Source organism: Stegostoma tigrinum, chromosome 4 (genome assembly GCF_030684315.1).
Source record: "Stegostoma tigrinum isolate sSteTig4 chromosome 4, sSteTig4.hap1, whole genome shotgun sequence".
NCBI classification, from domain to species: domain Eukaryota; kingdom Metazoa; phylum Chordata; class Chondrichthyes; order Orectolobiformes; family Stegostomatidae; genus Stegostoma; species Stegostoma tigrinum.
Genome location: NC_081357.1, coordinates 29,851,138 through 29,877,106, shown reverse-complemented (window position 1 = coordinate 29,877,106; position 25,969 = coordinate 29,851,138). Strand labels below are relative to the sequence as shown.

Sequence of the window (25,969 nt, the reverse complement as noted above, 5' to 3'; positions counted from 1 at the left end):
TGCCAAAGCTATCTCATGTCCCTTTTTTGCCGTCCTTATTTCCCTCTGAACTATCCTTTAATGCTTTATTCCAGACAGTTATTACTGATTGTTTCTGTGTTTAACAGTTTATCTTTGTCGATTCATTCAATCTATAAACAGTTATTAAAGTTCTAAAGTCTATCATATTACAAGGCCAACCAACAGAAAGCAAAGCAATACAATAAATGGGTCATTTTTTGGGTGGCAAGTTGTGACTAAACGTGAGTCACAGGGTTTGGCCCTCTGGCGCCATCTACGACAATCTACATAAATGATGAGGATGCAGGCTAGAATGTACTTAGCCTTCTGGGGATTGGGCGGGAAGGTGGAGCTAAGGCTGAGATGAGATCAGCCATAATCTTATCTAATGTCTGAATAGGTTTGAGGGACTGAATTACCTACTCCTGCTCCTAGTTCTTATGTTTATAAAAGGATACTATAGGGATAGTACTTCAGGAACTTTCTCAGCAAAAATAAAACATTATAAATTGAAATGTACATACCTAAATGCCCATACCATAAATGAAATATAGTTTCAAATAAATATATTTAAGTTATAAAAGAAATACAATATACAGTTGATATAAATGAACGAAAAATAATGTAGTCAGCAGCCTGATTTGTGATGGACCTGGTTCCATCTAGTGGCAGAAGTTAACTGGTGCAGGTAACAGCTGGCTAAGTCCCAGGACAAGCGAAGTACTGTGGATGTTGCCATTCGGAAATAAATAACAAAAATTGCTGGAGAAACTCAGCCGATCTGGCAGCATCTATGGAGAGAGAAATACAGTTAACATTTCGAGTCCGATAAGTTTCTTACAAACTAAAAGAGTGGTGCTTTTATGCCGTTGACGGAGAGAGAGAGAGATCAGATGACACACAGTATTAATAGGATAAGGAAGGGCTCAAGATGCGGAAGAGGTGTAAAAAAGGTAAAGAGTTCACTCTCAATCTATGGATATCCCTTTGTAGCTTCCTGATGCCTTCTTCCACAAATTTAGCAATGGTACCTCATTCAAATGATTTATTTAAATTTTACAAAGTTGAGGCCCTCGCACTGATCCCTGTGCACACCGTTCATTGCATCTTGACAGCCACAAACAGACTCTTTTAAGTAAACTTTCTTTTTCCTGTTAGCTAGCCTTTCTTCTATCCATTCTAATGTTACCCTCTACTCTGTCTTTATTTTTCACAGTACACTTTGATGTGACACTTTATCAAATGCCTTCTGGAAATCTAAGCAGAATGCACCCAAGAGTTCCCCTTTATCGGAGTTCTTCAAAGTATTGAATTGATTAGATGTGATTTCCCTTCCACAAAGTAATGCACACTACCTGATTATCATGTTTTTTTTGTGTGTCCTGCTATATTGTCTTTACAGATAGTTTCTTGTCATAGGGAAAATGCTAATATGAAGCTAAACGGCCTGTACGTTCCTGCTTTCTATCTCCCCCAACCAACTCCTTTTTAAATAATGAAGCTACATTCGCTATCTTCCAATCGAATGGAACCTTCCCAGAATCAATGCAATGTTGGCAAATTAGAACCGCACATCAACTATTTCACTATTCACTTCTTCCAAAACCAAATGCTGAAGACCACCAGGACCCAGGAGCTTGTCAGCCCACAACTCCAACAATTTACTCAGTACCACTTTCTTGGCGATTGTAATTTTTCTGAGTTCCACCCTTCCTTCTGCTTCCTGATTTTCAGCTATTTCTATGAAGTAACTTTAATCCTCAACAGTGTAAACTGATGTAAATACTTGTTCAATTCATGTGCCATTTTTTTTTCATTGTTAATTCACCAGACTTGATTTCTATAGGACTAATGCTTACTTTGTATTTTTTTTCAGTTTAAATATCTATAGAGATTCCTATAATCTGTTTTTGTATTTCTAGTTATCTTTTTCTCTCACTTTAATTGTTCCCTATTTAACAATATTTTAATCGATTTTTGATTTTGATATTTTAACCAATCAACTGACCTGCCACTCATCTTTGTGCAATTATACATTTTTTGTGTATTCTAGAATATCTCCTTGAAGGTCTGCCATTATATCTCAATTAGCCTATCACTCAGCCTAATTTACCAGTTCACTTCAGCTCATTCTGTTTACATGTCCTCGTACATGCCCAAACAATACATGACTTGTACCCATGCATCATTCTCTAAAACCAAATTTAAAATTCAATCATACATTGATCACCGCACCTTAGGGGAGCCAATGCAGTTTTAGTAAATCCCATCTCATTTCACAGTACAATGTCCAGTGTGTCCTAGTCTCTGGGTGGCTCCAGAACATGCTATTCTGAGATGCTACCCTGGAAACATACCTCTTCCAAGCTAATTTTGCCCATCTTATTTTTACAAACTATTTGTAGTTAAAAATCCCCCCAATTATCACTGTATGTTTCTGAAAAGTTCCTACTAGTGGTCCTTTACTAATTCCCAACCCTACTGTGCACTTACAATTCAGGGTCTACACACCCATTAATATGCGTGACTTCTTACCTTTATCATTTCTCATCTTGACCCAAATTGTTTCTACTTCCCAGTTTCCCAAACTTAAGTTCTCTCTCCATGTTGTTCGAATACCATCAGCAATTAATAATATCACCTCTCCACCTTTTCCTAGCTCGCTGAACTCTCTGAATGACAATATTTTGGTCCGAATCTATGGGCTGAATTTTTCTTACAAATTGGCCAAGTGTCAATTTCGGGGAGTATTGTTTGGAACTGCTCGACACTGCAGGAACCTTCCAGAATCCCTGTCATCGCTGCCATATCTAAACACTAGTTGTGCACCAGATCAAGTAGCAAGAACTGTTCGCTCACAGTTGCAAAGTCAGAGGGTTTCCCTGGAGTGGCTGATAGAGGCAAATTTGTTCCTCAGCTTGCTGACGGGGCCCTGGAGATGCTGGTAGACTGTATGGTAGAGAGGAAAGCAGTTTTCTTTCCTTGGGACATGCCAGCCTGCTCTAAAATTGCCATCCAGGTCAGTCCAGAAGAACAACCAGCAATGTTGGAAAATGGTTAATGACATGTTGCACTTCAATGAGGTCAAGTGCCTTCATGTTGTCTGGAGAGTTGTAAGCTCATGGAATTTTCCACTGTGGGACACAATTCAAGTCAAAACATTATACGATTTTAAGAAGGAGTTGGATATTGCACTTGGGGCTAAAGGGATCAAAGGATATGGAGGAAAAGCAGGAACATGCTATTGAGTCAGATAATCAAACGCCTACTCATGCTTCTATTCTATCTGCTATTTACTCTGTTTCAATGCTTTCTTGTTACTACATCATGCTCACTCTGTCTCTGCTCTTGCACCCGCCTCTCACCAATGCTCATGCTTTGCCAGTCTCATTGCACGCACCATCGTCCCTCACTCATTTCCATCAGCTCACGGCCACCTAATTACCCCTTCCTGCCCTTTGTGAAGCCTATGCACTCACTCAGGGCACTTCACCAGCTTTGACCCACCTGCACACCTTAACAGCTGTGTCAACCACTTTCAGCTCACTCAGTCCTTCTGCTTGCCTCATTCTAGGAGAAAGCAACCTACAATAAGGTGGAGGGACAGCCAAGGTGGGGCACCTGAGATCTCTCTCTTCGCTCTTTCTGGGAGAGATTCCCTGTGCTCGTGGGAGAGGGCCAGGACTATGTGGTGTTGTCGAGGCCTCCATATCCCAGCTACAAACAAGATGCTTCACCACTCTTATAGCAGCATTGTAATTGTATTCTTAACATGCCCAAATTTCTAACCACTTTTTCACAATTCGTGACCTCTCTCTCGTCTCCTGCAGGTACATGCAACATCCACATGATCTCCACTGTAAAGAGACAAGACCCTCAGGACATCAGCACTTCCTCCACCTTGCAGAAAGATGCCACAGATCCCTTGGACAATGCACTGTAAGACTGTCTCCTCCTACCTCTAGCAGCTCACATTCTGATAGCTCAGTGAGTACATCCACCAGATGCCAGTCAGGAACACTTATTGCTGAGTGCATCACTGTCATATCTCTGAAGCTGGTGGAGAAAGAAATGCTCCAGGGCACTAGGACCCAGAGGACTGGAAGAGACAAGGGATCTCCCCAACCCAGAATGGAGAGGACTCTGGTGTCAGCCATTAATAACTTCATCCAAAACACAGGCAGACACAGGGGAGCGGGCAACTTTGTTGGACACACTGGACAAATTCATTCAAACATTCAGACAGACCACTAATGTTAGCAGCCTGCTGCTTTCAGCTGTCTCCAGGGACATTTTGCAGCCTACATAGAGGGCTAGATGCAATATCCTTACTGTCTGCAAGTTACGAACACAGATTCGGTGCATGGTAGCACAGTGGTTAGCACTGTTGCCTCATGGTACCAAGGACCCGGGATTGATTCCAGCTGCAGGCGACTGTGTGCAGTTTGCACATTCTCCCTGCGTCTGCATTAATCTCCTCCTGGTGCTCCGGTTTCCTCCCACAGCCCAAAGACGTGCAGGTTAGGTGTTTTGGCTATGCTAAATTGCGCTCAGTGTCTAGGGTGGGAAATGCAGGGATAGGGGAGAGGGTTGGTCTTGTGGCAGTGGGGTGTGGGAATGCTCTTCGGAAGGTCACGTGAACTTGATGGGCCAAATGGCCAACTTTAACATTGTAGGCATTCTAATCCATCACCACTCCATTACACTAGCCATTGCAGTTCATCACCAGTAGCAACGCTGCAAGAAATTACTGCAGGCAACCAAGTTCCAGTGAGAATTCCTGCCTGCTTTCCCTTGGCATACACTTCTGCATTATAGGACGGTCAAGGTGCCATGTCGCTGGGTGGGTGAGGGTGAAGTGTTGGAGGATGCTGAGGGTGCTGTGTTGGACGATGGTGAGGGTCCCGTGTTGGACGACGATGAGGGTGCTTTGTTGTAGGATGTTGAGGGTGCCGTGTTTGAGGACGGTGTGTTGGAGGACGGTGAGGGTGCCGTGTTGGAGGACGGTGAGGGTGCCGTGCTGGAGGACGGTGAGGGTGCTGTGTTGGAGGACGGTGAGGGTGCTGTGTTGGAGGACAGTGAGTATGCCGTGTTGGAGGACTGTGACGGTGCCGTGCTGGAGGATGGTGAGTGTGCCATGTTGGAGGACGACGAGTGTACCGTGTTGGAGGACGGTGAGGGTGCCGGGTTGGAAGACGGTGAGTGTGCTGTGTTGGCGGACGGTGAGGGTGCCATGCTGTAGGACGGTGAGGGTGCCATGCTGGAGGACGGTGAGCATGCTGTGCTGGAGGACGGTGAGTGTGCCGTGTTGGAGGACGGTGAGGGTGCCGTGTTGGAAGACGGTGAGTGCCGTGCTGTAGGACGGTGAGGGTGCCGTGCTGTAGGACGGTGAGGGTGCCGTGCTGGAGGATGGTGAGTGGGCCATGTTGGAGGATGCTGAGGGTGCTATGTTGGAGGGCGCTGAGTGTGCTGTGTTGTAGGACAGTGAGGGGGCTGTGTTGGAGGACGGTGAGTGTGCCGTGTTGGTGAGCAGTGAGGGTGTCGAGTTGGAGGATGGTGAGTGTGCCGTGCTGAAGGACAGTGTGGGTGCCATATTGGAGGATGGTGAGGGTGCCGTGTTGGAGGACGGTGAGTGTGCCGTGTTGGAGGATGGTGAGGGTGCTGTGTTGGAGGACGGTGAGTGTGCCGTGCTGTAGGACGGTGAGGGTGCCGTGCTGTAGGACGGTGAGGGTGCCGTGCTGGAGGATGGTGAGTGGGCCATGTTGGAGGATGCTGAGGGTGCTATGTTGGAGGGCGCTGAGTGTGCTGTGTTGTAGGACAGTGAGGGGGCTGTGTTGGAGGACGGTGAGTGTGCTGTGTTGGTGGGCAGTGAGGGTGTCGAGTTGGAGGATGGTGAGTGTGCCGTGCTGAAGGACAGTGAGGGTGCCATATTGGAGGATGGTGAGGGTGCCGTGTTGGAGGACGGTGAGTGTGTCGTGTTGGAGGATGGTGAGGGTGCTGTGTTGGAGGACGGTGAGTGTGCCGTGCTGGAGGACGGTGAGTGTGCCGTGCTGGAGGACGGTCTGGGTGCTGTGCTGGAGGACGGTGAGGGTGCCGTGTTGGACGACGGTGAGTGTGTCATGTTGGAGGACGACGAGTGTGCCGTGTTGGAGGACGGTGAGGGTGCCGTGCTGGAGGACGGTGAGGGTGCCGTGCTGGAGGACGGTGAGGGTGCCGTGCTGGAGGATGGTGAGTGGGCCATGTTGGAGGACGCTGAGTGTGCTATGTTGGAGGACGGTGAGTGTGCTGTGTTGTAGGACAGTGAGGCGGCCGTGTTGCAGGACGGTGAGTGTGCCGTGTTGGAGGACAGTGAGGGTGCCGTGCTGAAGGACGGTGAGTGTGCCATGTTGGAGGACGGTGAGGGTGCTGTGTTGTAGGATGGTGAGGGGGCCGTGTTGGAGGACGGTGAGTGTGCCGTGTTGGAGGACAGTGAGGGTGCTGTGCTGAAGGACGTTGAGGGGGCTATGTTGGAGGACACTGAGGGTGCCATGCTGGAGGACGGTGACGGTGCTGTGTTGGAGGACGGTGAGGGTGCCGTGTTGGAGGACAGTGAGTATGCCATGTTGGAGGACTGTGAGGGTGCCGATCTGGAGGATGGTGAGTGTGCCATGTTGGAGGACGACGAGTGTACCGTGTTGGAGGACGGTGAGGGTACTGTGCTGTAGGACGGTGAGGGTGCCGTGTTTGTGGATGGTGAGTGTGTCATGTTAGAGGACGTCGAGTGTGCTGTGTTGGAGGACGGTGAGGGTGCCGTGCTGGAGGATGGTGAGTGTGTCATGTTGGAGGACGACGAGTGTGCCGTGTTGGAGGACGGTGAGTGTGCCCTGTTGGCGGACGGTGAGGGTACTGTGCTGTAGGACGGTGTGGGTGCCGTGTTGGAGGATGGTGAGTGTGCCGTGTTGGAGGATGGTGAGTGTGCCGTGTTGGCGGACGGTGAGTGTGCCGTGTTGACGGACGGTGAGTGTGCCGTGTTGGAGGACGGTGAGGGTGCCGTGTTGGAGGACGGTGAGTGTGCCGTGTTGGCGGACGGTGAGTGTGCCGTGTTGGAGGACGGTGAGGGTGCCGTGTTGGAGGACGGTGAGGGTGCCGTGCTGGAGGACGGTGAGGGTGCCGTGCTGGAGCATGGTGAGTGGGCCATGTTGGAGGACGCTGAGTGTGCTATGTTGGAGGACAGTGAGTGTGCTGTGTTGTAGGACGGTGAGGCGGCCGTGCTGAAGGACGGTGAGTGTGCCATGTTGGAGGACGGTGAGGGTGCGGTGTTGTAGGATGGTGAGGGGGCCGTGTTGGAGGATGGTGAGTGTGCCGTGTTGGAGGATGGTGAGTGTGCCGTGCTGAAGGACGGTGAGGGGGCCATGTTGGAGGACCCTGAGGGTGCCATGCTGGAGGACGGTGAGGGTGCTGTGTTGGAGGACAGTGAGGGTGCCGTGCTGAAGGACGGTGAGGGGGCCATGTTGGAGGACACTGAGGGTGCCATGCTGGAGGACGGTGAGGGTGCCGTGTTGGAGGACGGTGAGGGTAACGTGTTGGAGGACGACAAGTGTGCCGTGTTGGAGGACGGTGAGGGTGCCGTGTTGGAAGACGGTGAGTGTGCCGTGTTGGCGGACGGTGAGGGTACTGTGCTGTAGGACGGTGAGGGTGCCGTGCTGGAGGATGGTGAGTGTGTCATGTTGGAGGACGACGAGTGTGCCGTGTTGGAGGACGGTGAGTGTGCCCTGTTGGCGGACGGTGAGGGTACTGTGCTGTAGGACGGTGTGGGTGCCGTGTTAGAGGATGGTGAGTGTGCCGTGTTGGAGGATGGTGAGTGTGCCGTGTTGGCGGACGGTGAGTGTGCCGTGTTGGCGGACGGTGAGTGTGCCGTGTTGGAGGACGGTGAGGGTGCCGTGTTGGAGGACGGTGAGTGTGCCGTGTTGGAGGACGGTGAGGGTGCCGTGTTGGAGGACGGTGAGTGTGCCGTGTTGGCGGACGGTGAGTGTGCCGTGTTGGAGGACGGTGAGGGTGCCGTGTTGGAGGACGGTGAGGGTGCCGTGCTGGAGGACGGTGAGGGTGCCGTGCTGGAGCATGGTGAGTGGGCCATGTTGGAGGACGCTGAGTGTGCTATGTTGGAGGACAGTGAGTGTGCTGTGTTGTAGGACGGTGAGGCGGCCGTGCTGAAGGACGGTGAGTGTGCCATGTTGGAGGACGGTGAGGGTGCGGTGTTGTAGGATGGTGAGGGCGCCGTGTTGGAGGATGGTGAGTGTGCCGTGTTGGAGGATGGTGAGTGTGCCGTGCTGAAGGACGGTGAGGGGGCCATGTTGGAGGACACTGAGGGTGCCATGCTGGAGGACGGTGAGGGTGCTGTGTTGGAGGACGGTGAGGGTGCCGTGCTGAAGGACGGTGAGGGGGCCATGTTGGAGGACACTGAGGGTGCCATGCTGGAGGACGGTGAGGGTGCCGTGTTGGAGGACGGTGAGGGTAACGTGTTGGAGGACGGCGAGTGTGCCATGCTGGAGGACGGCAAATATGCCTTGTGGGAGGACGGTGAGGGTGCCGTGCTGGAGGATGGTGAGTGTGCCATGCGGGAGGACCGCGAGTGTGCCTTGTTGGCGGACGGAGAGGGTGCCGTGTTGGAGGATGCTGAGGGTGCCATGTTGGAGGAAAGGGAGCGGGTCGTGTTGGAGGACAATGAGGGTGCCGTGCTGGAGGACGGCGAGTGTGCCCTGCTGGAGAATGGCGAGTATGCCGTGTGGGAGGACGGCAAGGGTGCCGTGTTGGAGGACGTCGAGGGTGCTGTGTTGGAGGACGGCAAGGGTGCCATGTTGGTGGATTCAGAGGGTGCCATGTTGGAGGACGTTGAGGGGGCCGTGTTGGAGGACGGTGAGGGTGCCATGTTGGAGGACGGTGAGTGTGCTGTTTTGGACAACGGTGAGGAGGCCATGTTTGAGGACGGTGTGGGTGGCGTGTTGGAGGATGGTGAGAGTGCCGTGTGGGAGGACGGTGAGTGTGCCGTGTTGAAGGACGGTGAGGGTGCCGTGCTGGAAGACGGTGAGTGTGCCGTGTTGGAGGACAGTGAGGGTGCCGTGTTGGTGGAGTGTGAGGGTGCTGCATTGGAGGACGGTGAGGGGGCCGTGTTGGAGGACAGTGAGGGTGCCATGCTGGATGATGGTGAGTGTGCTGTGTTGGCGGACAGTGAGGGCGCTGTGTTGGTGGAGGGTGAGGGTGCCATGCTGGAGGACGGTGAGGGGGCCGTGCTGGAGGATGGTGAGTGTGCCGTGTTGGAGGACGGTGAGTGTGCCGTGTTGGCGGACGGTGAGTGTGCCGTGTTGGAGGACGGTGAGGGTGCCGTGTTGGAGGACGGTGAGTGTGCCGTGTTGGCGGACGGTGAGTGTGCCGTGTTGGAGGACGGTGAGGGTGACGTGCTGGAGGACGGTGAGGGTGGCGTGTTGGCGGATGGTGAGGGTGCCGTGCTGGAGGATGATGAGTGTGCCATCTTGGAGGCCGACAAGTGTGCCATCTTGGAGGACGACGAGTGTGCCGTGTTGGAGGACGGTGAGTGTGCCGTGTTGGAGGACGGTGAGTGTGCCGTGTTTGATGAAGGTGAGGGGGCCGTGTTGGAGGACAGTGAGGGTGCTGTGCTGGAGGACGGTGAGGGTGCCGTGTTGGAGGACAGTGAGGGTGCCGTGTTGTAGGACGGTGAGGGTGCCATGTTGGAGGACGGCGAGTGTGCCATGCTGGAGGATGGCGAATATGCCGTGTGGGAGGACGGCGAGGGTGCCATGTTGGTGGATGGAGAGGGTGCCGTGTTGGACGACGGTGAGGGGGCCGTGTTGGAGGATGGTGAGGGGGCCCCGTTGGTCAGTGACGGTGCCATGTTGTAGGATGGTGGGGGGGCCGTGCTGGAGGATGGCGAGGGTGCCGTGTTGGATGAAGGTGAGTGTGTCATGTTGGAGGACGACGAGTGTGCTGTGTTGGAGGACGGTGAGGGTGCCGTGCTGGAGGACGGTGAGGGTGCTGTGTTGGAGGATGGTGAGGGTGCCCTGTTGGAGGACAGTGAGGGTGCCGTGCTGGAGGACTGTGAGGGTGCCGTGCTGGAGGATGGTGAGTGGGCCATGTTGGAGGACGCTGAGTGTGCTATGTTGGAGGACGGTGAGTGTGCTGTGTTGTAGGATGGTGAGGCGGCCATGTTGCAGGACGGTGAGTGTGCCGTGTTGGAGGACGGTGAGGGTGCCGTGCTGAAGGACGGTGAGTGTGCCATGTTGGAGGACAGTGAGTGTGCTGTATTGTAGGACGGTGAGGGGGCCATGTTGGAGGACGGTGAGTGTGCCGTGTTGGAGGACGGTGAGGGTGCCGTGCTGAAGGACGTTGAGGGGGCCATGTTGGAGGACACTGAGGGTGCCATGCTGGAGGACGGTGAGGGTGCTGTGTTGGAGGCCGGTGAGCATGCTGTGCTGGCGGACGGTGAGCGTGCCTTGTTGGAGGACGGTGAGTGGTCCGTGCTGGAGGACGGTGAGGGTGCCTTGTTGGAAGACGGTGAGTGTGCCGTGTTGGCGGACGGTGAGGGTACTGTGCTGTAGGACGGTGAGGGTGCCGTGTTGGAGGATGGTGAGTGTGCCGTGTTGGAGGACGGTGAGTGTGCCGTGTTGGCGGACGGTGAGTGTGCCGTGTTGGAGAACGGTGAGGGTGCTGTGTTGGAGGACGGTGAGTGTGCCGTGTTGGCGGACGGTGAGTGTGCCGTGGTGGAGGACGGTGAGGGTGCCGTGTTGGAGGACGGTGAGGGTGCCGTGCTGGAGGACGGTGAGTGTGCCGTGTTGGAGGACGGTGAGTGGTCCGTGCTGGAGGACGGTGAGGGTGCCTTGTTGGAAGACGGTGAGTGTGCCGTGTTGGCGGACGGTGAGGGTACTGTGCTGTAGGACGGTGAGGGTGCCGTGTTGGAGGATGGTGAGTGTGCCGTGTTGGAGGACGGTGAGTGTGCCGTGTTGGCGGACGGTGAGTGTGCCGTGTTGGAGGACGGTGAGGGTGCCGTGTTGGAGGACGGTGAGTGTGCCGTGTTGGCGGACGGTGAGTGTGCCGTGTTGGAGGACGGTGAGGGTGCCGTGTTGGAGGACGGTGAGGGGGCCATGTTGGAGGACGGTGAGTGTGCCGTGTTGGAGGACGGTGAGGGTGCCGTGTTGGAGGATGGTGAGTGTGCCGTGTTGGCGGACGGTGAGTGTGCCGTGTTGGAGGACGGTGAGGGGGCCGTGTTGGAGGACGGTGAGTGTGCCGTGTTGGCGGACGACGAGTGTGCCGTGTTGGAGGACGGTGAGGGGGCCGTGCTGGAGGACGGTGAGGGTGCCGTGCTGGAGGACGGTGAGGGTGCCGTGCTGGAGGATGGTGAGTGGGCCATGTTGGAGGACGCTGAGTGTGCTATGTTGGAGGACGGTGAGTGTGCTGTGTTGTAGGACAGTGAGGCGGCCGTGTTGCAGGACGGTGAGTGTGCCGTGTTGGAGGACAGTGAGGGTGCCGTGCTGAAGGACGGTGAGTGTGCCATGTTGGAGGACGGTGAGGGTGCTGTGTTGTAGGATGGTGAGGGGGCCGTGTTGGAGGACGGTGAGTGTGCCGTGTTGGAGGACAGTGAGGGTGCTGTGCTGAAGGACGTTGAGGGGGCTATGTTGGAGGACACTGAGGGTGCCATGCTGGAGGACGGTGACGGTGCTGTGTTGGAGGACGGTGAGGGTGCCGTGTTGGAGGACAGTGAGTATGCCATGTTGGAGGACTGTGAGGGTGCCGTGCTGGAGGATGGTGAGTGTGCCATGTTGGAGGACGACGAGTGTACCGTGTTGGAGGACGGTGAGGGTGCCATATTGGAAGACGGTGAGTGTGCCGTGTTGGCGGACGGTGAGGGTACTGTGCTGTAGGACGGTGAGGGTGCCGTGTTTGTGGATGGTGAGTGTGTCATGTTAGAGGACGTCGAGTGTGCTGTGTTGGAGGACGGTGAGGGTGCCGTGCTGGAGGACGGTGAGGGTGCCGTGCTGGAGGATGGTGAGTGTGTCATGTTGGAGGACGACGAGTGTGCCGTGTTGGAGGACGGTGAGTGTGCCCTGTTGGCGGACGGTGAGGGTACTGTGCTGTAGGACGGTGTGGGTGCCGTGTTGGAGGATGGTGAGTGTGCCGTGTTGGAGGATGGTGAGTGTGCCGTGTTGGCGGACGGTGAGTGTGCCGTGTTGACGGACGGTGAGTGTGCCGTGTTGGAGGACGGTGAGGGTGCCGTGTTGGAGGACGGTGAGTGTGCCGTGTTGGCGGACGGTGAGTGTGCCGTGTTGGAGGACGGTGAGGGTGCCGTGTTGGAGGACGGTGAGGGTGCCGTGCTGGAGGACGGTGAGGGTGCCGTGCTGGAGCATGGTGAGTGGGCCATGTTGGAGGACGCTGAGTGTGCTATGTTGGAGGACAGTGAGTGTGCTGTGTTGTAGGACGGTGAGGCGGCCGTGCTGAAGGACGGTGAGTGTGCCATGTTGGAGGACGGTGAGGGTGCGGTGTTGTAGGATGGTGAGGGGGCCGTGTTGGAGGATGGTGAGTGTGCCGTGTTGGAGGATGGTGAGTGTGCCGTGCTGAAGGACGGTGAGGGGGCCATGTTGGAGGACACTGAGGGTGCCATGCTGGAGGACGGTGAGGGTGCCGTGTTGGAGGACGGTGAGGGTAACGTGTTGGAGGACGACAAGTGTGCCGTGTTGGAGGACGGTGAGGGTGCCGTGTTGGAAGACGGTGAGTGTGCCGTGTTGGCGGACGGTGAGGGTACTGTGCTGTAGGACGGTGAGGGTGCCGTGCTGGAGGATGGTGAGTGTGTCATGTTGGAGGACGACGAGTGTGCCGTGTTGGAGGACGGTGAGTGTGCCCTGTTGGCGGACGGTGAGGGTACTGTGCTGTAGGACGGTGTGGGTGCCGTGTTGGAGGATGGTGAGTGTGCCGTGTTGGAGGATGGTGAGTGTGCCGTGTTGGCGGACGGTGAGTGTGCCGTGTTGGCGGACGGTGAGTGTGCCGTGTTGGAGGACGGTGAGGGTGCCGTGTTGGAGGACGGTGAGTGTGCCGTGTTGGAGGACGGTGAGGGTGCCGTGTTGGAGGACGGTGAGTGTGCCGTGTTGGCGGACGGTGAGTGTGCCGTGTTGGAGGACGGTGAGGGGGCCGTGCTGGAGGACGGTGAGGGTGCCGTGCTGGAGGACGGTGAGGGTGCCGTGCTGGAGCATGGTGAGTGGGCCATGTTGGAGGACGCTGAGTGTGCTATGTTGGAGGACAGTGAGTGTGCTGTGTTGTAGGACGGTGAGGCGGCCGTGCTGAAGGACGGTGAGTGTGCCATGTTGGAGGACGGTGAGGGTGCGGTGTTGTAGGATGGTGAGGGGGCCGTGCTGAAGGACGGTGAGGGGGCCATGTTGGAGGACACTGAGGGTGCCATGCTGGAGGACGGTGAGGGTGCCGTGTTGGAGGACGGTGAGGGTAACGTGTTGGAGGACGGCGAGTGTGCCATGCTGGAGGACGGCAAATATGCCTTGTGGGAGGACGGTGAGGGTGCCGTGCTGGAGGATGGTGAGGGTGCCATGCGGGAGCACCGCGAGTGTGCCTTGTTGGCGGACGGAGAGGGTGCCGTGTTGGAGGATGCTGAGGGTGCCATGTTGGAGGAAAGGGAGCGGGTCGTGTTGGAGGACAATGAGGGTGCCGTGCTGGAGGACGGCGAGTGTGCCCTGCTGGAGAATGGCGAGTATGCCGTGTGGGAGGACGGCAAGGGTGCCGTGTTGGAGGACGTCGAGGGTGCTGTGTTGGAGGACGGCAAGGGTGCCATGTTGGTGGATTCAGAGGGTGCCATGTTGGAGGACGTTGAGGGGGCCGTGTTGGAGGACGGTGAGGGTGCCATGTTGGAGGACGGTGAGTGTGCTGTTTTGGACAACGGTGAGGAGGCCATGTTTGAGGACGGTGTGGGTGGCGTGTTGGAGGATGGTGAGAGTGCCGTGTGGGAGGACGGTGAGTGTGCCGTGTTGAAGGACGGTGAGGGTGCCGTGCTGGAAGACGGTGAGTGTGCCGTGTTGGAGGACAGTGAGGGTGCCGTGTTGGTGGAGTGTGAGGGTGCTGCATTGGAGGACGGTGAGGGGGCCGTGTTGGAGGACAGTGAGGGTGCCATGCTGGATGATGGTGAGTGTGCTGTGTTGGCGGACAATGAGGGCGCTGTGTTGGTGGAGGGTGAGGGTGCCATGCTGGAGGACGGTGAGGGGGCCGTGCTGGAGGACGGTGACAGGGCCGTGCTGGAGGACGGTGAGGGGGCCGTGCTGGAGGACGGTGAGTGTGCCGTGATGGAGGACGGTGAGGGTGCTGTGTTGGACGACGGTGAGGGGGCCGTGTTGGAGGACGATGAGGGTGCCGTGCTGGAAGACGGTGAGTGTGCTGTGTTGGAGGACAGTGAGGGTGCCGTGTTGGTGGAGGGTGAGGGTGCCGCGTTGGAGGACGGTGAGGAGGCCGTGCTGGAGGACGGTGAGGGGGCCGTGCTGGAGGACAGTGAGGGGGCCGTGCTGGAAGACGGTGAGTGTGCCGTGTTGGAGGACAGAGAGGGTGCCGTGTTGGTGGAGGGTGAGGGTGCCGTGTTGCAAGACAGTGAGTGTGCCATGTTGGCGGACAGTGAGGGTGCCGTGCTGGAGGACGGCGAGTGTGCCATGCTGGAGTATGGCCAATATGCCTTGTGGGAGGACTGCGAGAGTGCTGTGCTCGAGGATGGTGCGAGTGCCGGGCTGGAAGAAGGTGAGGGTGCCGTGCTGGAGGATGGTGAGAGTGCCGTGTTGGAGGACAGTGAGGGTGCTGTGTTGGAGGACGGTGAGGGTGCCGTGTTGGTGGATGGAGTGGGTGCCGTGTTGGACGACGGTGAGGTGGCCAGGTTGGAGGACGGTGAGGGTGCCGTGTTGGTGGACGGTGAGAGTGCCGTGCTGGAGGATGGTGAGAGTGCCGTGTTGGAGGACAGTGAGGGTGCTGTGCTGGAGGACAGTGAGGGTGCCAGGTTGTAGGATGGTGAGAGTGCCGTGCTGGAGGACGGCGAGTGTGCCATGCTGGAGGACGGTGAGGGTGACGTGCTGGAGGACGGTGAGGGTGGCGTGTTGGCGGATGGTGAGGGTGCCGTGCTGGAGGATGATGAGTGTGCCATCTTGGAGGCCGACAAGTGTGCCATCTTGGAGGACGACGAGTGTGCCGTGTTGGAGGACGGTGAGTGTGCCGTGTTGGAGGACGGTGAGTGTGCCGTGTTTGATGAAGGTGAGGGGGCCGTGTTGGAGGACAGTGAGGGTGCTGTGCTGGAGGACGGTGAGGGTGCCGTGTTGGAGGACAGTGAGGGTGCCGTGTTGTAGGACGGTGAGGGTGCCATGTTGGAGGACGGCGAGTGTGCCATGCTGGAGGATGGCGAATATGCCGTGTGGGAGGACGGCGAGGGTGCCATGTTGGTGGATGGAGAGGGTGCCGTGTTGGACGACGGTGAGGGGGCCGTGTTGGAGGATGGTGAGGGGGCCCCGTTGGTCAGTGACGGTGCCATGTTGTAGGATGGTGGGGGGGCCGTGCTGGAGGATGGCGAGGGTGCCGTGTTGGATGAAGGTGAGTGTGTCATGTTGGAGGACGACGAGTGTGCTGTGTTGGAGGACGGTGAGGGTGCCGTGCTGGAGGACGGTGAGGGTGCTGTGTTGGAGGATGGTGAGGGTGCCCTGTTGGAGGACAGTGAGGGTGCCGTGCTGGAGGACTGTGAGGGTGCCGTGCTGGAGGATGGTGAGTGGGCCATGTTGGAGGACGCTGAGTGTGCTATGTTGGAGGACGGTGAGTGTGCTGTGTTGTAGGATGGTGAGGCGGCCATGTTGCAGGACGGTGAGTGTGCCGTGTTGGAGGACGGTGAGGGTGCCGTGCTGAAGGACGGTGAGTGTGCCATGTTGGAGGACAGTGAGTGTGCTGTGTTGTAGGACGGTGAGGGGGCCATGTTGGAGGACGGTGAGTGTGCCGTGTTGGAGGACGGTGAGGGTGCCGTGCTGAAGGACGTTGAGGGGGCCATGTTGGAGGACACTGAGGGTGCCATGCTGGAGGACGGTGAGGGTGCTGTGTTGGAGGCCGGTGAGCATGCTGTGCTGGCGGACGGTGAGCGTGCCTTGTTGGAGGACGGTGAGTGGTCCGTGCTGGAGGACGGTGAGGGTGCCTTGTTGGAAGACGGTGAGTGTGCCGTGTTGGCGGACGGTGAGGGTACTGTGCTGTAGGACGGTGAGGGTGCCGTGTTGGAGGATGGTGAGTGTGCCGTGTTGGAGGACGGTGAGTGTGCCGTGTTGGCGGACGGTGAGTGTGCCGTGTTGGAGGACGGTGAGGGTGCTGTGTTGGAGGACGGTGAGTGTGCCGTGTTGGCGGACGGTGAGTGTGCCGTGGTGGAGGACGGTGAGGGTGCCGTGTTGGAGGACGGTGAGGGTGCCGTGCTGGAGGACGGTGAGTGTGCCGTGTTGGAGGACGGTGAGTGGTCCGTGCTGGAGGACGGTGAGGGTGCCTTGTTGGAAGACGGTGAGTGTGCCGTGTTGGCGGACGGTGAGGGTACTGTGCTGTAGGACGGTGAGGGTGCCGTGTTGGAGGATGGTGAGTGTGCCGTGTTGGAGGACGGTGAGGGTGCCGTGTTGGCGGACGGTGAGTGTGCCGTGTTGGAGGACGGTGAGGGTGCCGTGTTGGAGGACGGTGAGTGTGCCGTGTTGGCGGACGGTGAGTGTGCCGTGTTGGAGGACGGTGAGGGTGCCGTGTTGGAGGACGGTGAGGGGGCCATGTTGGAGGACGGTGAGTGTGCCGTGTTGGAGGACGGTGAGGGTGCCGTGTTGGAGGATGGTGAGTGTGCCGTGTTGGCGGACGGTGAGTGTGCCGTGTTGGAGGACGGTGAGGGTGCCGTGTTGGAGGACGGTGAGTGTGCCGTGTTGGCGGACGGTGAGTGTGCCGTGTTGGAGGACGGTGAGGGGGCCGTGTTGGAGGACGGTGAGGGGGCCGTGTTGGAGGACGGCGAGTGTGCCATGCTGGAGTATGGCCAATATGCCTTATGGGAGGACTGCGAGAGTGCTGTGCTCGAGGATGGTGCGAGTGCCGGGCTGGAAGAAGGTGAGGGTGCCGTGCTGGAGGATGGTGAGAGTGCCGTGTTGGAGGACAGTGAGGGTGCTGTGTTGGAGGACGGTGAGGGTGCCGTGTTGGTGGATGGAGTGGGTGCCGTGTTGGACGACGGTGAGGTGGCCAGGTTGGAGGACGGTGAGGGTGCCGTGTTGGTGGACGGTGAGAGTGCCGTGCTGGAGGATGGTGAGAGTGCCGTGTTGGAGGACAGTGAGGGTGCTGTGCTGGAGGACAGTGAGGGTGCCAGGTTGTAGGATGGTGAGGGTGCCGTGCTGGAGGACGGCGAGTGTGCCATGCTGGAGGACGGTGAGGGTGACGTGCTGGAGGACGGTGAGGGTGGCGTGTTGGCGGATGGTGAGGGTGCCGTGCTGGAGGATGATGAGTGTGCCATCTTGGAGGCCGACAAGTGTGCCATCTTGGAGGACGACGAGTGTGCCGTGTTGGAGGACGGTGAGTGTGCCGTGTTGGAGGACGGTGAGTGTGCCGTGTTTGATGAAGGTGAGGGGGCCGTGTTGGAGGACAGTGAGGGTGCTGTGCTGGAGGACGGTGAGGGTGCCGTGTTGGAGGACAGTGAGGGTGCCGTGTTGTAGGACGGTGAGGGTGCCATGTTGGAGGACGGCGAGTGTGCCATGCTGGAGGATGGCGAATATGCCGTGTGGGAGGACGGCGAGGGTGCCATGTTGGTGGATGGAGAGGGTGCCGTGTTGGACGACGGTGAGGGGGCCGTGTTGGAGGATGGTGAGGGGGTCCCGTTGGTCAGTGACGGTGCCATGTTGTAGGATGGTGGGGGGGCCGTGCTGGAGGATGGCGAGGGTGCCGTGTTGGATGAAGGTGTGGGGGCCATGTTGGAGGATGGTGAGGGTGCTGTGTTAGATCAAGGTGAGAGGGCCGTGCTGGAGGATGGCGAGGGTGCCGTGTTGGATGAAGGTGAGGGGCCATGTTGGAGGATTGTGAGGGTGCTGTGTTAGATCAAGGTGAGAGGGCCGTGCTGTAGGATGGCAAGTGTGCCGTGCTGGAGGATGGCGAATATGCCGTGTGGGAGGACGAAAGGGTGCCGTGTTGGAGGACGTCGAGGGTGCCGTGTTGGTGGATGGAGAGGGCGCTGTGTTGGACGACAGTGAGGGGGCTGTGTTAGAGGACGGTGAGGGGGCCATGTTGGAGGACAGTGAGTGTGCTGTTTTGGACGACGGTGAGGAGGCCGTGTTTGAGGACGGTGTGGGTGGCGTTCTGGAGGACGGTGAGGGTGCCATGTTGGAGGACGGAGAGGCTGCCATGATGGCCGACGGTGAAGGGGCCATGTTGAAGGACGGTGAGTGTGCCGTGTTGGATGGAGGTGTGGGGGCCATGTTGGAGGACGGTGAGGGTGCTGTGCTGGAGGAGAGTGAGGGTGCCAGGTTGTAGGATGGTGAAGGTGCCGTGCTGGAGGACAGTGAGGGTGCCAGGTTGTAGGATGGTGAAGGTGCCGTGCTGGAGGACGGCGAGTGTGCCATGCTGGAGGACGGTGAGGGTGACATGCTGGAGGATGGTGAGGGTGGCGTGTTGGAGGACAGTGTGGGTGCCGTTCTGGAGGACGGTGAGTGTGCCGTGTTGGCGGACGGTGAGGGTGCCGTGGTGGAGGATGGTGAGTGTGCCATCTTGGAGGCCGACGAGTGTGCCGTGTTGGAGGACGGTGAGTGTGCCGTGTTTGAGGACGGTGAGTGTGCCGTGTTGGAGGACGGTGAGGGTGCTGTGCTGGAGGACGGTGAATGTGCCGTGTTGGATGAAGGTGAGGGGGCCGTGTTGGAGGACAGTGAGGGTGCTGTGCTGGAGGACGGTGAGGGTGCCATGTTGGAGGACAGTGAGGGTGCCATGTTGTAGGACGGTGAGGGTGCCGTGTTGGAGGATGGCGAGTGTGCCATGCTGGAGGACGGCGAATATGCCGTGTGTGAGGACGGCGAGGGTGCCATGTTGGTGGATGGAGAGGGTGCCGTGTTGGACGACGGTGAGGGGGCCGTGTTGGAGGATGGTGAGGGGGCCATGTTGGTCAGTGACGGTGCCATGTTGTAGGATGGTGAGGGGGCCGTGCTGGAGGATGGTGAGGGTGCCGTGTTGGATGAAGGTGAGGGGGCCATGTTGGAGGATGGTGAGGGTGCTGTGTTGGATGAAGGTGAGGGGGCCGTGCTGTAGGATGGCGGGTGTGCCGTGCTGGAGCACGACGAGTATGCCATGTGGGAGGACAAAAGGGTGCCGTGTTGGAGGACGTCAAGGGTGCCGTGCTGGAGGACGGTGAGGGTGCCATGTTGGAGGACCGTGAGGGTGCCGTGTTGGTGGACGGAGAGGCTGCCATGATGGCCGACGGTGAGGGGGCCGTGTTGGAGGACTTCGAGTGTGCCGTGTTGGATGAAGGTGAGGGTGCCATGTTGGAGGACAGCGAGGGTGCAGTGTTGGAGGATGGCGAATATGCCGTGTGGGAGGATGGCGAGGGTGCCGTGTTGGTGGATGGAGTGGGTACCGTGTTGGACGACGGTGAGGGGGCCGTGTTGGAAGACGGTGAGGGGGCCATGTTGGTCAGTGACGGTGCCGTGTTGTCGGATGGTGAGTGTGCCGTGTTGGAGGATGGTGAGGGTGCCGTGTTGGAGGATGGTGAGGGTGCTGTGTTGGCGGACGGTGAGTGTGCTGTGTTGGCGGACGGTGAGTGTGCCGTGTTGGAGGATGGCGAGGGTGCCGTGTTGGAGGACGGTGAGGGTGCCGTGTTGGTGGATGGAGAGGGTGCCGTGTTGCATGACGGTGAGGGTGGCGTGTTGGAAGACAGTGTGGGTGCCATTCTGGAGGACGGTGAGTGTGCCATGTTGGAGGACGATGAGGGTGCCGTGTTGTAGGACGGTGACTGTGCCGTGTTGGAGGATGGTGAGGCTGCCATGATGGCCGACGGTGAGGGAGCCGTGTTGGAGGACTTCGAGTGTGCCGTGTTGGATGAAGGTGAGGGTGCCATGTTGGAGGACAGCGAGGGTGCCGTGTTGGAGGATGGCAAATATGCCGTGTGGGAGGATGGCGAGGGTGCCGTGTTGGTGGATGGAGTGGGTACCGTGTTGGACGACGGTGAGGGGGCCGTGTTGGAAGACGGTGAGGGGGCCATGTTGGTCAGTGACGTTGCCGTGTTGTCGGATGGTGAGTGTGCCGTGTTGGAGGATGGTGAGGGTGCCGTGTTGGAGGATGGTGAGGGTGCTGTTTTGGCGGACGGTGAGTGTGCTGTGTTGGCGGACGGTGAGTGTGCCGTGTTGGAGGATGGCGAGGGTGCCGTGTTGGAGGACGGTGAGGGTGCCGTGTTGGTGGATGGAGAAGGTGCCGTGTTGCATGACGGTGAGGGTGGCGTGTTGGAAAACAGTGTGGGTGCCATTCTGGAGGACGGTGAGTGTGCCATGTTGGAGGACGATGAGGGTGCCGTGTTGTAGGATGGTGAGTGTGCCGTGTTGGAGGACGGTGAGGGTGCCGTGTTGTAGGATGGTGAGTGTGCCGTGTTGGAGGACGGTGAGGGTGCCGTGTTGGAGGATGGTGAGGGTGCTGTGTTGGCGGACGGTGAGCGTGCCGTGTTGGAGGACGATAAGGGTGCCGTGTTCTAGGATGTCGAGGGTGCCGTGTTGGAGGACGGTGAGGGTGCCGTGTATGTGGAGGAAGAGGGTGCTGTGTTGGACGACACTGAGGGGGCTGTGTTGGAGGACGGTGAGGGGGCCATGTTGGAGGACGGTGAGTGTGCTGTTTTGGACGACGGTGAGGAGGCCGTGTTTGAGGACGGTGTGGGTGGCGTTCTGGAGGACGGTGAGGGTGCCATGTCGGAGGACGGAGAGGCTGCCATGATGGCCGACGGTGAAGGGGCCGTGTTGTGGACGGTGAGTGTGCCGTGTTGGATGAAGGTGTGGGGGCCATGTTGGAGGACGGTGAGGGTGTTGTGCTGGAGGACAGTGAGGGTGCCAGGTTGGAGGACGGTGAGGGTGACGTGCTGGAGGACGGTGAGGGTGACGTGCTGGAGGACAGTGAGGGTGCCGTTCTGGAGTACGGTGAGTGTGCCGTGTTGTAGGACGGTGAGGGTGACATGCTGGAGGACGGTGAGGGTGCCATGTTGGAGGACAGTGAGGGTGCCATGTTGTAGGACGGTGAGGGTGCCGTGTTGGCGGACAGTGAGGGTGCCGTGTTGGAGGACGGCGAGTGTGCCATGCTGGAGGATGGCGAATACGCTGTGTGGGAGGACGGCGAGGGTGCCATGTTGGTGGATGGAGAGGGTGCCGTGTTGGACGACGGTGAGGGGGCCGTGTTGGAGGATGGTGAGGGGGCCATGTTCGTCAGTGACGGTGCCATGTTGTAGGATGGGGAGGGAGCCGTGCTGGAGGATGGCGAGGGTGCCGTGTTGGATGATAGTGAGGGTGCTGTGCTAGATGAAGGTGAGGGGGCCGTGCTGTAGGATGGCGAGTGTGCCGTGCTGGAGGACGGCGAGTATGCCGTGTGGGAGGACGAAAGGGTGCCATGTTGGAGGACGTCGAGGGTGCCGTGTTGGTGGATGGAGAGGGTGCTGTGTTGGACGACAGTGAGGGGGCTGTGTTGGAGGACGGTGAGGGGGCCATGTTGGAGGACGGTGAGTGTGCAGTTTTGGACGACGGTGAGGAGGCCGTGTTTGAGGACGGTGTGGGTGGCGTGCTGGAGGACGGTGAGGGTGCCATGTTGGAGGACGGAGAGGCTGCCATGATGGCCGACAGTGAAGGGGCCATGTTGGAGGACGGTGAGTGTGCCATGTTGGATGAAGGTGTGAGGGCCATGTTGGAGGACGGTGAGGGTGCTGTGCTGGAGGACAGTGAGGGTGCCGTGTTGGAGGACAGTGAGGGTGCCGTGTTGTAGGATGGTGAGGGTGCCGTGGTGGAGGACGGCGAGTGTGCCATGCTGGAGGACGGCGAGTGTGCCATGCTGGAGGACGGTGAGGGTGACGTGCTGGAGAACGGTGAGAGTGGCGTGTTGGAGGACAGTGTGGGTGCCGTTCTGGAGGACGGCGAGTGTGCCGTGTTGGTGGACGGTGAGGGTGCCGTGCTGGAGGACGGTGAGGGTGCCGTGTTGGAGGACGGTGAAGGTGCCGTGTTGGTGGACGGAGAGGCTGCCATGATGGCCAACGGTGAGGGGGCCGTGTTGGATGAAGGTGAGGGTGCCATGTTGGAGGACAGTGAGGGTGCCGTGTTGGAGGACGGCGAATATGCCGTGTGGGAGGATGGCGAGGGTGCCGTGTTGGTGGATGGAGAGGGTGCCGTGTTGGACGACGGTGAGGGGGCCGTGTTGGAAGACGGTGAGGGGGCCATGTTGGTCAGTGACGGTGCCGTGTTGTAGGATGGTGAGTGTGTCGTGTTGGTGGACGGTGAGTGTGCCGTGTTGGATGAAGGTGTGAGGGCCATGTTGGAGGACGGTGAGGGTGCTGTGCTGGAGGACAGTGAGGGTGCCGTGTTGGAGGACAGTGAGGGTGCCGTGTTGTAGGATGGTGAGGGTGCCGTGCTGGAGGACGGCGAGTGTGCCATGCTGGAGGACGGTGAGGGTGACGTGCTGGAGGACGGTGAGAGTGGCGTGTTGGAGGACAGTGTGGGTGCCGTTCTGGAGGACGGCGAGTGTGCCGTGTTGGTGGACGGTGAGGGTGCCGTGCTGGAGGACGGTGAGGGTGCCGTGTTGGAGGACGGTGAAGGTGCCGTGTTGGTGGACGGAGAGGCTGCCATGATGGCCGACGGTGAGGGGGCCGTGTTGGATGAAGGTGAGGGTGCCATGTTGGAGGACAGTGAGGGTGCCGTGTTGGAGGACGGCGAATATGCCATGTGGGAGGATGGCGAGGGTGCCGTGTTGGTGGATGGAGAGGGTGCCGTGTTGGACGACGGTGAGGGGGCCGTGTTGGAAGACGGTGAGGGGGCCATGTTGGTCAGTGACGGTGCCGTGTTGTAGGATGGTGAGTGTGTCGTGTTGGTGGACGGTGAGTGTGCCGTGTTGGATGAAGGTGTGAGGGCCATGTTGGAGGACGGTGAGGGTGCTGTGCTGGAGGACAGTGAGGGTGCCGTGTTGGAGGACAGTGAGGGTGCCGTGTTGTAGGATGGTGAGGGTGCCGTGCTGGAGGACGGCGAGTGTGCCATGCTGGAGGACGGTGAGGGTGACGTGCTGGAGGACGGTGAGAGTGGCGTGTTGGAGGACAGTGTGGGTGCCGTTCTGGAGGACGGCGAGTGTGCCGTGTTGGTGGACGGTGAGGGTGCCGTGCTGGAGGACGGTGAGGGTGCCGTGCTGGAGGATGGTGAAGGTGCCGTGTTGGTGGACGGAGAGGCTGCCATGATGGCCGACGGTGAGGGGGCCGTGTTGGATGAAGGTGAGGGTGCCATGTTGGAGGACAGTGAGGGTGCCGTGTTGGAGGACGGCGAATATGCCGTGTGGGAGGATGGCGAGGGTGCCATGTTGGTGGATGGAGAGGGTGCCGTGTTGGACGACGGTGAGTGGGCCGTGTTGGAAGACGGTGAGGGGGCCATGTTGGTCAGTGACGGTGCCGTGTTGTAGGATGGTGAGTGTGTCGTGTTGGTGGACGGTGAGTGTGCCGTGTTGGAGGATGGCGAGGGTGCCGTGTTGGAGGACGGTGAGGGTGCCGTGTTGGTGGATGGAGAGGGTGCCGTGTTGGAGGACAGTGAGGGTGGCGTGTTGGAAGACAGTGTGGGTGCCATTCTGGAGGATGGGTGAGTGTGCCATGTTGGAGGACGATGAGTGTGCCGTGTTGTAGGATGGTGAGTGTGCCGTGTTGGCGGACGGTGAGGGTGCCGTGTTGGAGGATGGTGAGGGTGCTGTGTTGGTGGACGGTGAGCGTGCCTTGTTGGAGGGCGGTGAGGGTGCTGTGCTGGAGGACGGTGAGGGTGCCGTGTTGGAGGACATTGAGGGTGCCATGTTGGAGGACGGTGAGGGTGCCGTGTTGGTGGAGGGAGAGGCTGCCGTGTTGGACAACGGTGAGGGGGCTGTGTTGGAGGACGGTGAGGGTGCTGTGTTGGTGGATCGAGAGAGTGCCGTGTTGGACGACGGTGAGGGGGCCATGTTGGAGGACGGTGAGGAAGCCGTGTTGGAGGACGGTGAGCGTGCCGTGTTGGACGACAGTGAGGTTGCCGTGTTGGTGGATGGAGAGGGTGCCGTGTTGGAGGACGGTGAGGGTGCCGTGTTGGAGGACGGCGAGTGTGCCGTGTAGGAGGACAGTGAGTGTGCCGTGTTGGACGACGGTGAGTGTGCCGTGTTGGACGACGGTGAGGTTGCCGTGTCGGACGACGGTGAGGTTGCCGTGTTGGTGGATGGAGAGGGTGCCGTGTTGGAGGACGGTGAGGGTGCCATGTTGGTGGATGGAGAGGGTGCCGTGTTGGACGACGGTGAGGGTGCTGTGTTGGACGACGGTGAGGGTGACGTGCTGGAGGACGGCGAGTGTGCTGTGTTGGCAGACGGTGAGGATGCCGTGTTGGAGGACGGTGAGGGTGCCGTGCTGGAGGACGGTGAGGTTGCCATGTTGGTGGACGGAAGGGTGCGATGATGGCCGACAGTGAGGGGGCCATGTTGGTGGAGGGTGAGTGTGCCGTGTTGGGTGAAGGTGAGGCGGCCTTGTTGGAGGACGGTGAGGGTGCTGTGCTGGAGGATGATGAGGGTGCCATGTTAGAGGACAGGGAGGGTGCCGTGTTGGAGGATGGCGAATGTGCCATGCTGCAGGATGACGAATATGCCGTGTGGGAGGACGGTGAGGGTGCCGAGTTGGTGGACGGAGAGGGTGCAGTGTTGGAGGATGGTGAGGGCGCCGTTCTAGAGGATGGTGAGTGTGCCGTGTTGTAGCACGGTGAGGGTGACGTGCTGGAGGACGGCGAGTGTGCCGTGTTGGCGGACGGTGAGGGTGACGTGCTGGGGGATGGTGAGGGTGCCGTGCTGGAGGACGGTGAGGGTGCCGTGCTAGAGGACAGTGAGTGTGCCGCTTTGGACGACGGTGAGGGGGCCGTGTTCGAGGACGGTGTGGGTGCCGTGCTGGAGGACGGTGAATGTGCCTTGTAGGAGGATGATGAGTGTGCCGTGTTGGAGGACGGTGAGGGTGCCGTGCTGAAGGTCGGTGAGGGTGCCATATTGGAGGACATCGAGGGTGCCGTGTTGGAGGACGTCGAGGGTGCCGTGTTGGAGGACAGTGAGGTTGCCGTGTTGGAGGACGGTGGGTGTGCCGTGTTGGTGGATGGAGAGGGTGCCGTGTTGGATGAAGGTGTGGGGGCCATGTTGGAGGACGGTGAGGGTGTTGTGCTGGAGGACAGTGAGGGTGCCAGGTTGGAGGACGGTGAGGGTGACGTGCTGGAGGACGGTGAGGGTGACGTGCTGGAGGACAGTGAGGGTGCCGTTCTGGAGTACGGTGAGTGTGCCGTGTTGTAGGACGGTGAGGGTGACATGCTGGAGGACGGTGAGGGTGCCATGTTGGAGGACAGTGAGGGTGCCATGTTGTAGGACGGTGAGGGTGCCGTGTTGGCGGACAGTGAGGGTGCCGTGTTGGAGGACGGCGAGTGTGCCATGCTGGAGGATGGCGAATACGCTGTGTGGGAGGACGGCGAGGGTGCCATGTTGGTGGATGGAGAGGGTGCCGTGTTGGACGACGGTGAGGGGGCCGTGTTGGAGGATGGTGAGGGGGCCATGTTCGTCAGTGACGGTGCCATGTTGTAGGATGGGGAGGGAGCCGTGCTGGAGGATGGCGAGGGTGCCGTGTTGGATGATAGTGAGGGTGCTGTGCTAGATGAAGGTGAGGGGGCCGTGCTGTAGGATGGCGAGTGTGCCGTGCTGGAGGACGGCGAGTATGCCGTGTGGGAGGACGAAA

General features: G+C 58.9%; 1 protein-coding gene across 1 annotated transcript in view; it reads right to left on the bottom strand.

Moving 5' to 3' along the window:
- Positions 1 to 4,812: 4,812 nt before the first annotated feature.
- The window catches only part of LOC132209558 (mucin-19-like), a 32,811-nt gene continuing 11,654 nt past the window's right edge, over positions 4,813 to 25,969 (bottom strand). The window contains 18 exon segments of the mRNA XM_059645691.1: positions 4,813 to 5,126; positions 5,608 to 6,626; positions 7,092 to 7,658; positions 7,908 to 10,116; positions 11,008 to 11,385; positions 11,557 to 11,903; positions 12,609 to 12,753; positions 13,045 to 13,724; positions 14,025 to 15,774; positions 16,018 to 17,988; positions 18,170 to 18,351; positions 18,481 to 19,284; positions 19,365 to 20,909; positions 21,038 to 21,591; positions 21,624 to 22,460; positions 22,533 to 23,823; positions 23,906 to 24,616; positions 24,745 to 25,932. Coding sequence (XP_059501674.1) covers positions 4,813 to 5,126; positions 5,608 to 6,626; positions 7,092 to 7,658; positions 7,908 to 10,116; positions 11,008 to 11,385; positions 11,557 to 11,903; positions 12,609 to 12,753; positions 13,045 to 13,724; positions 14,025 to 15,774; positions 16,018 to 17,988; positions 18,170 to 18,351; positions 18,481 to 19,284; positions 19,365 to 20,909; positions 21,038 to 21,591; positions 21,624 to 22,460; positions 22,533 to 23,823; positions 23,906 to 24,616; positions 24,745 to 25,932 — 16,492 coding nt within the window.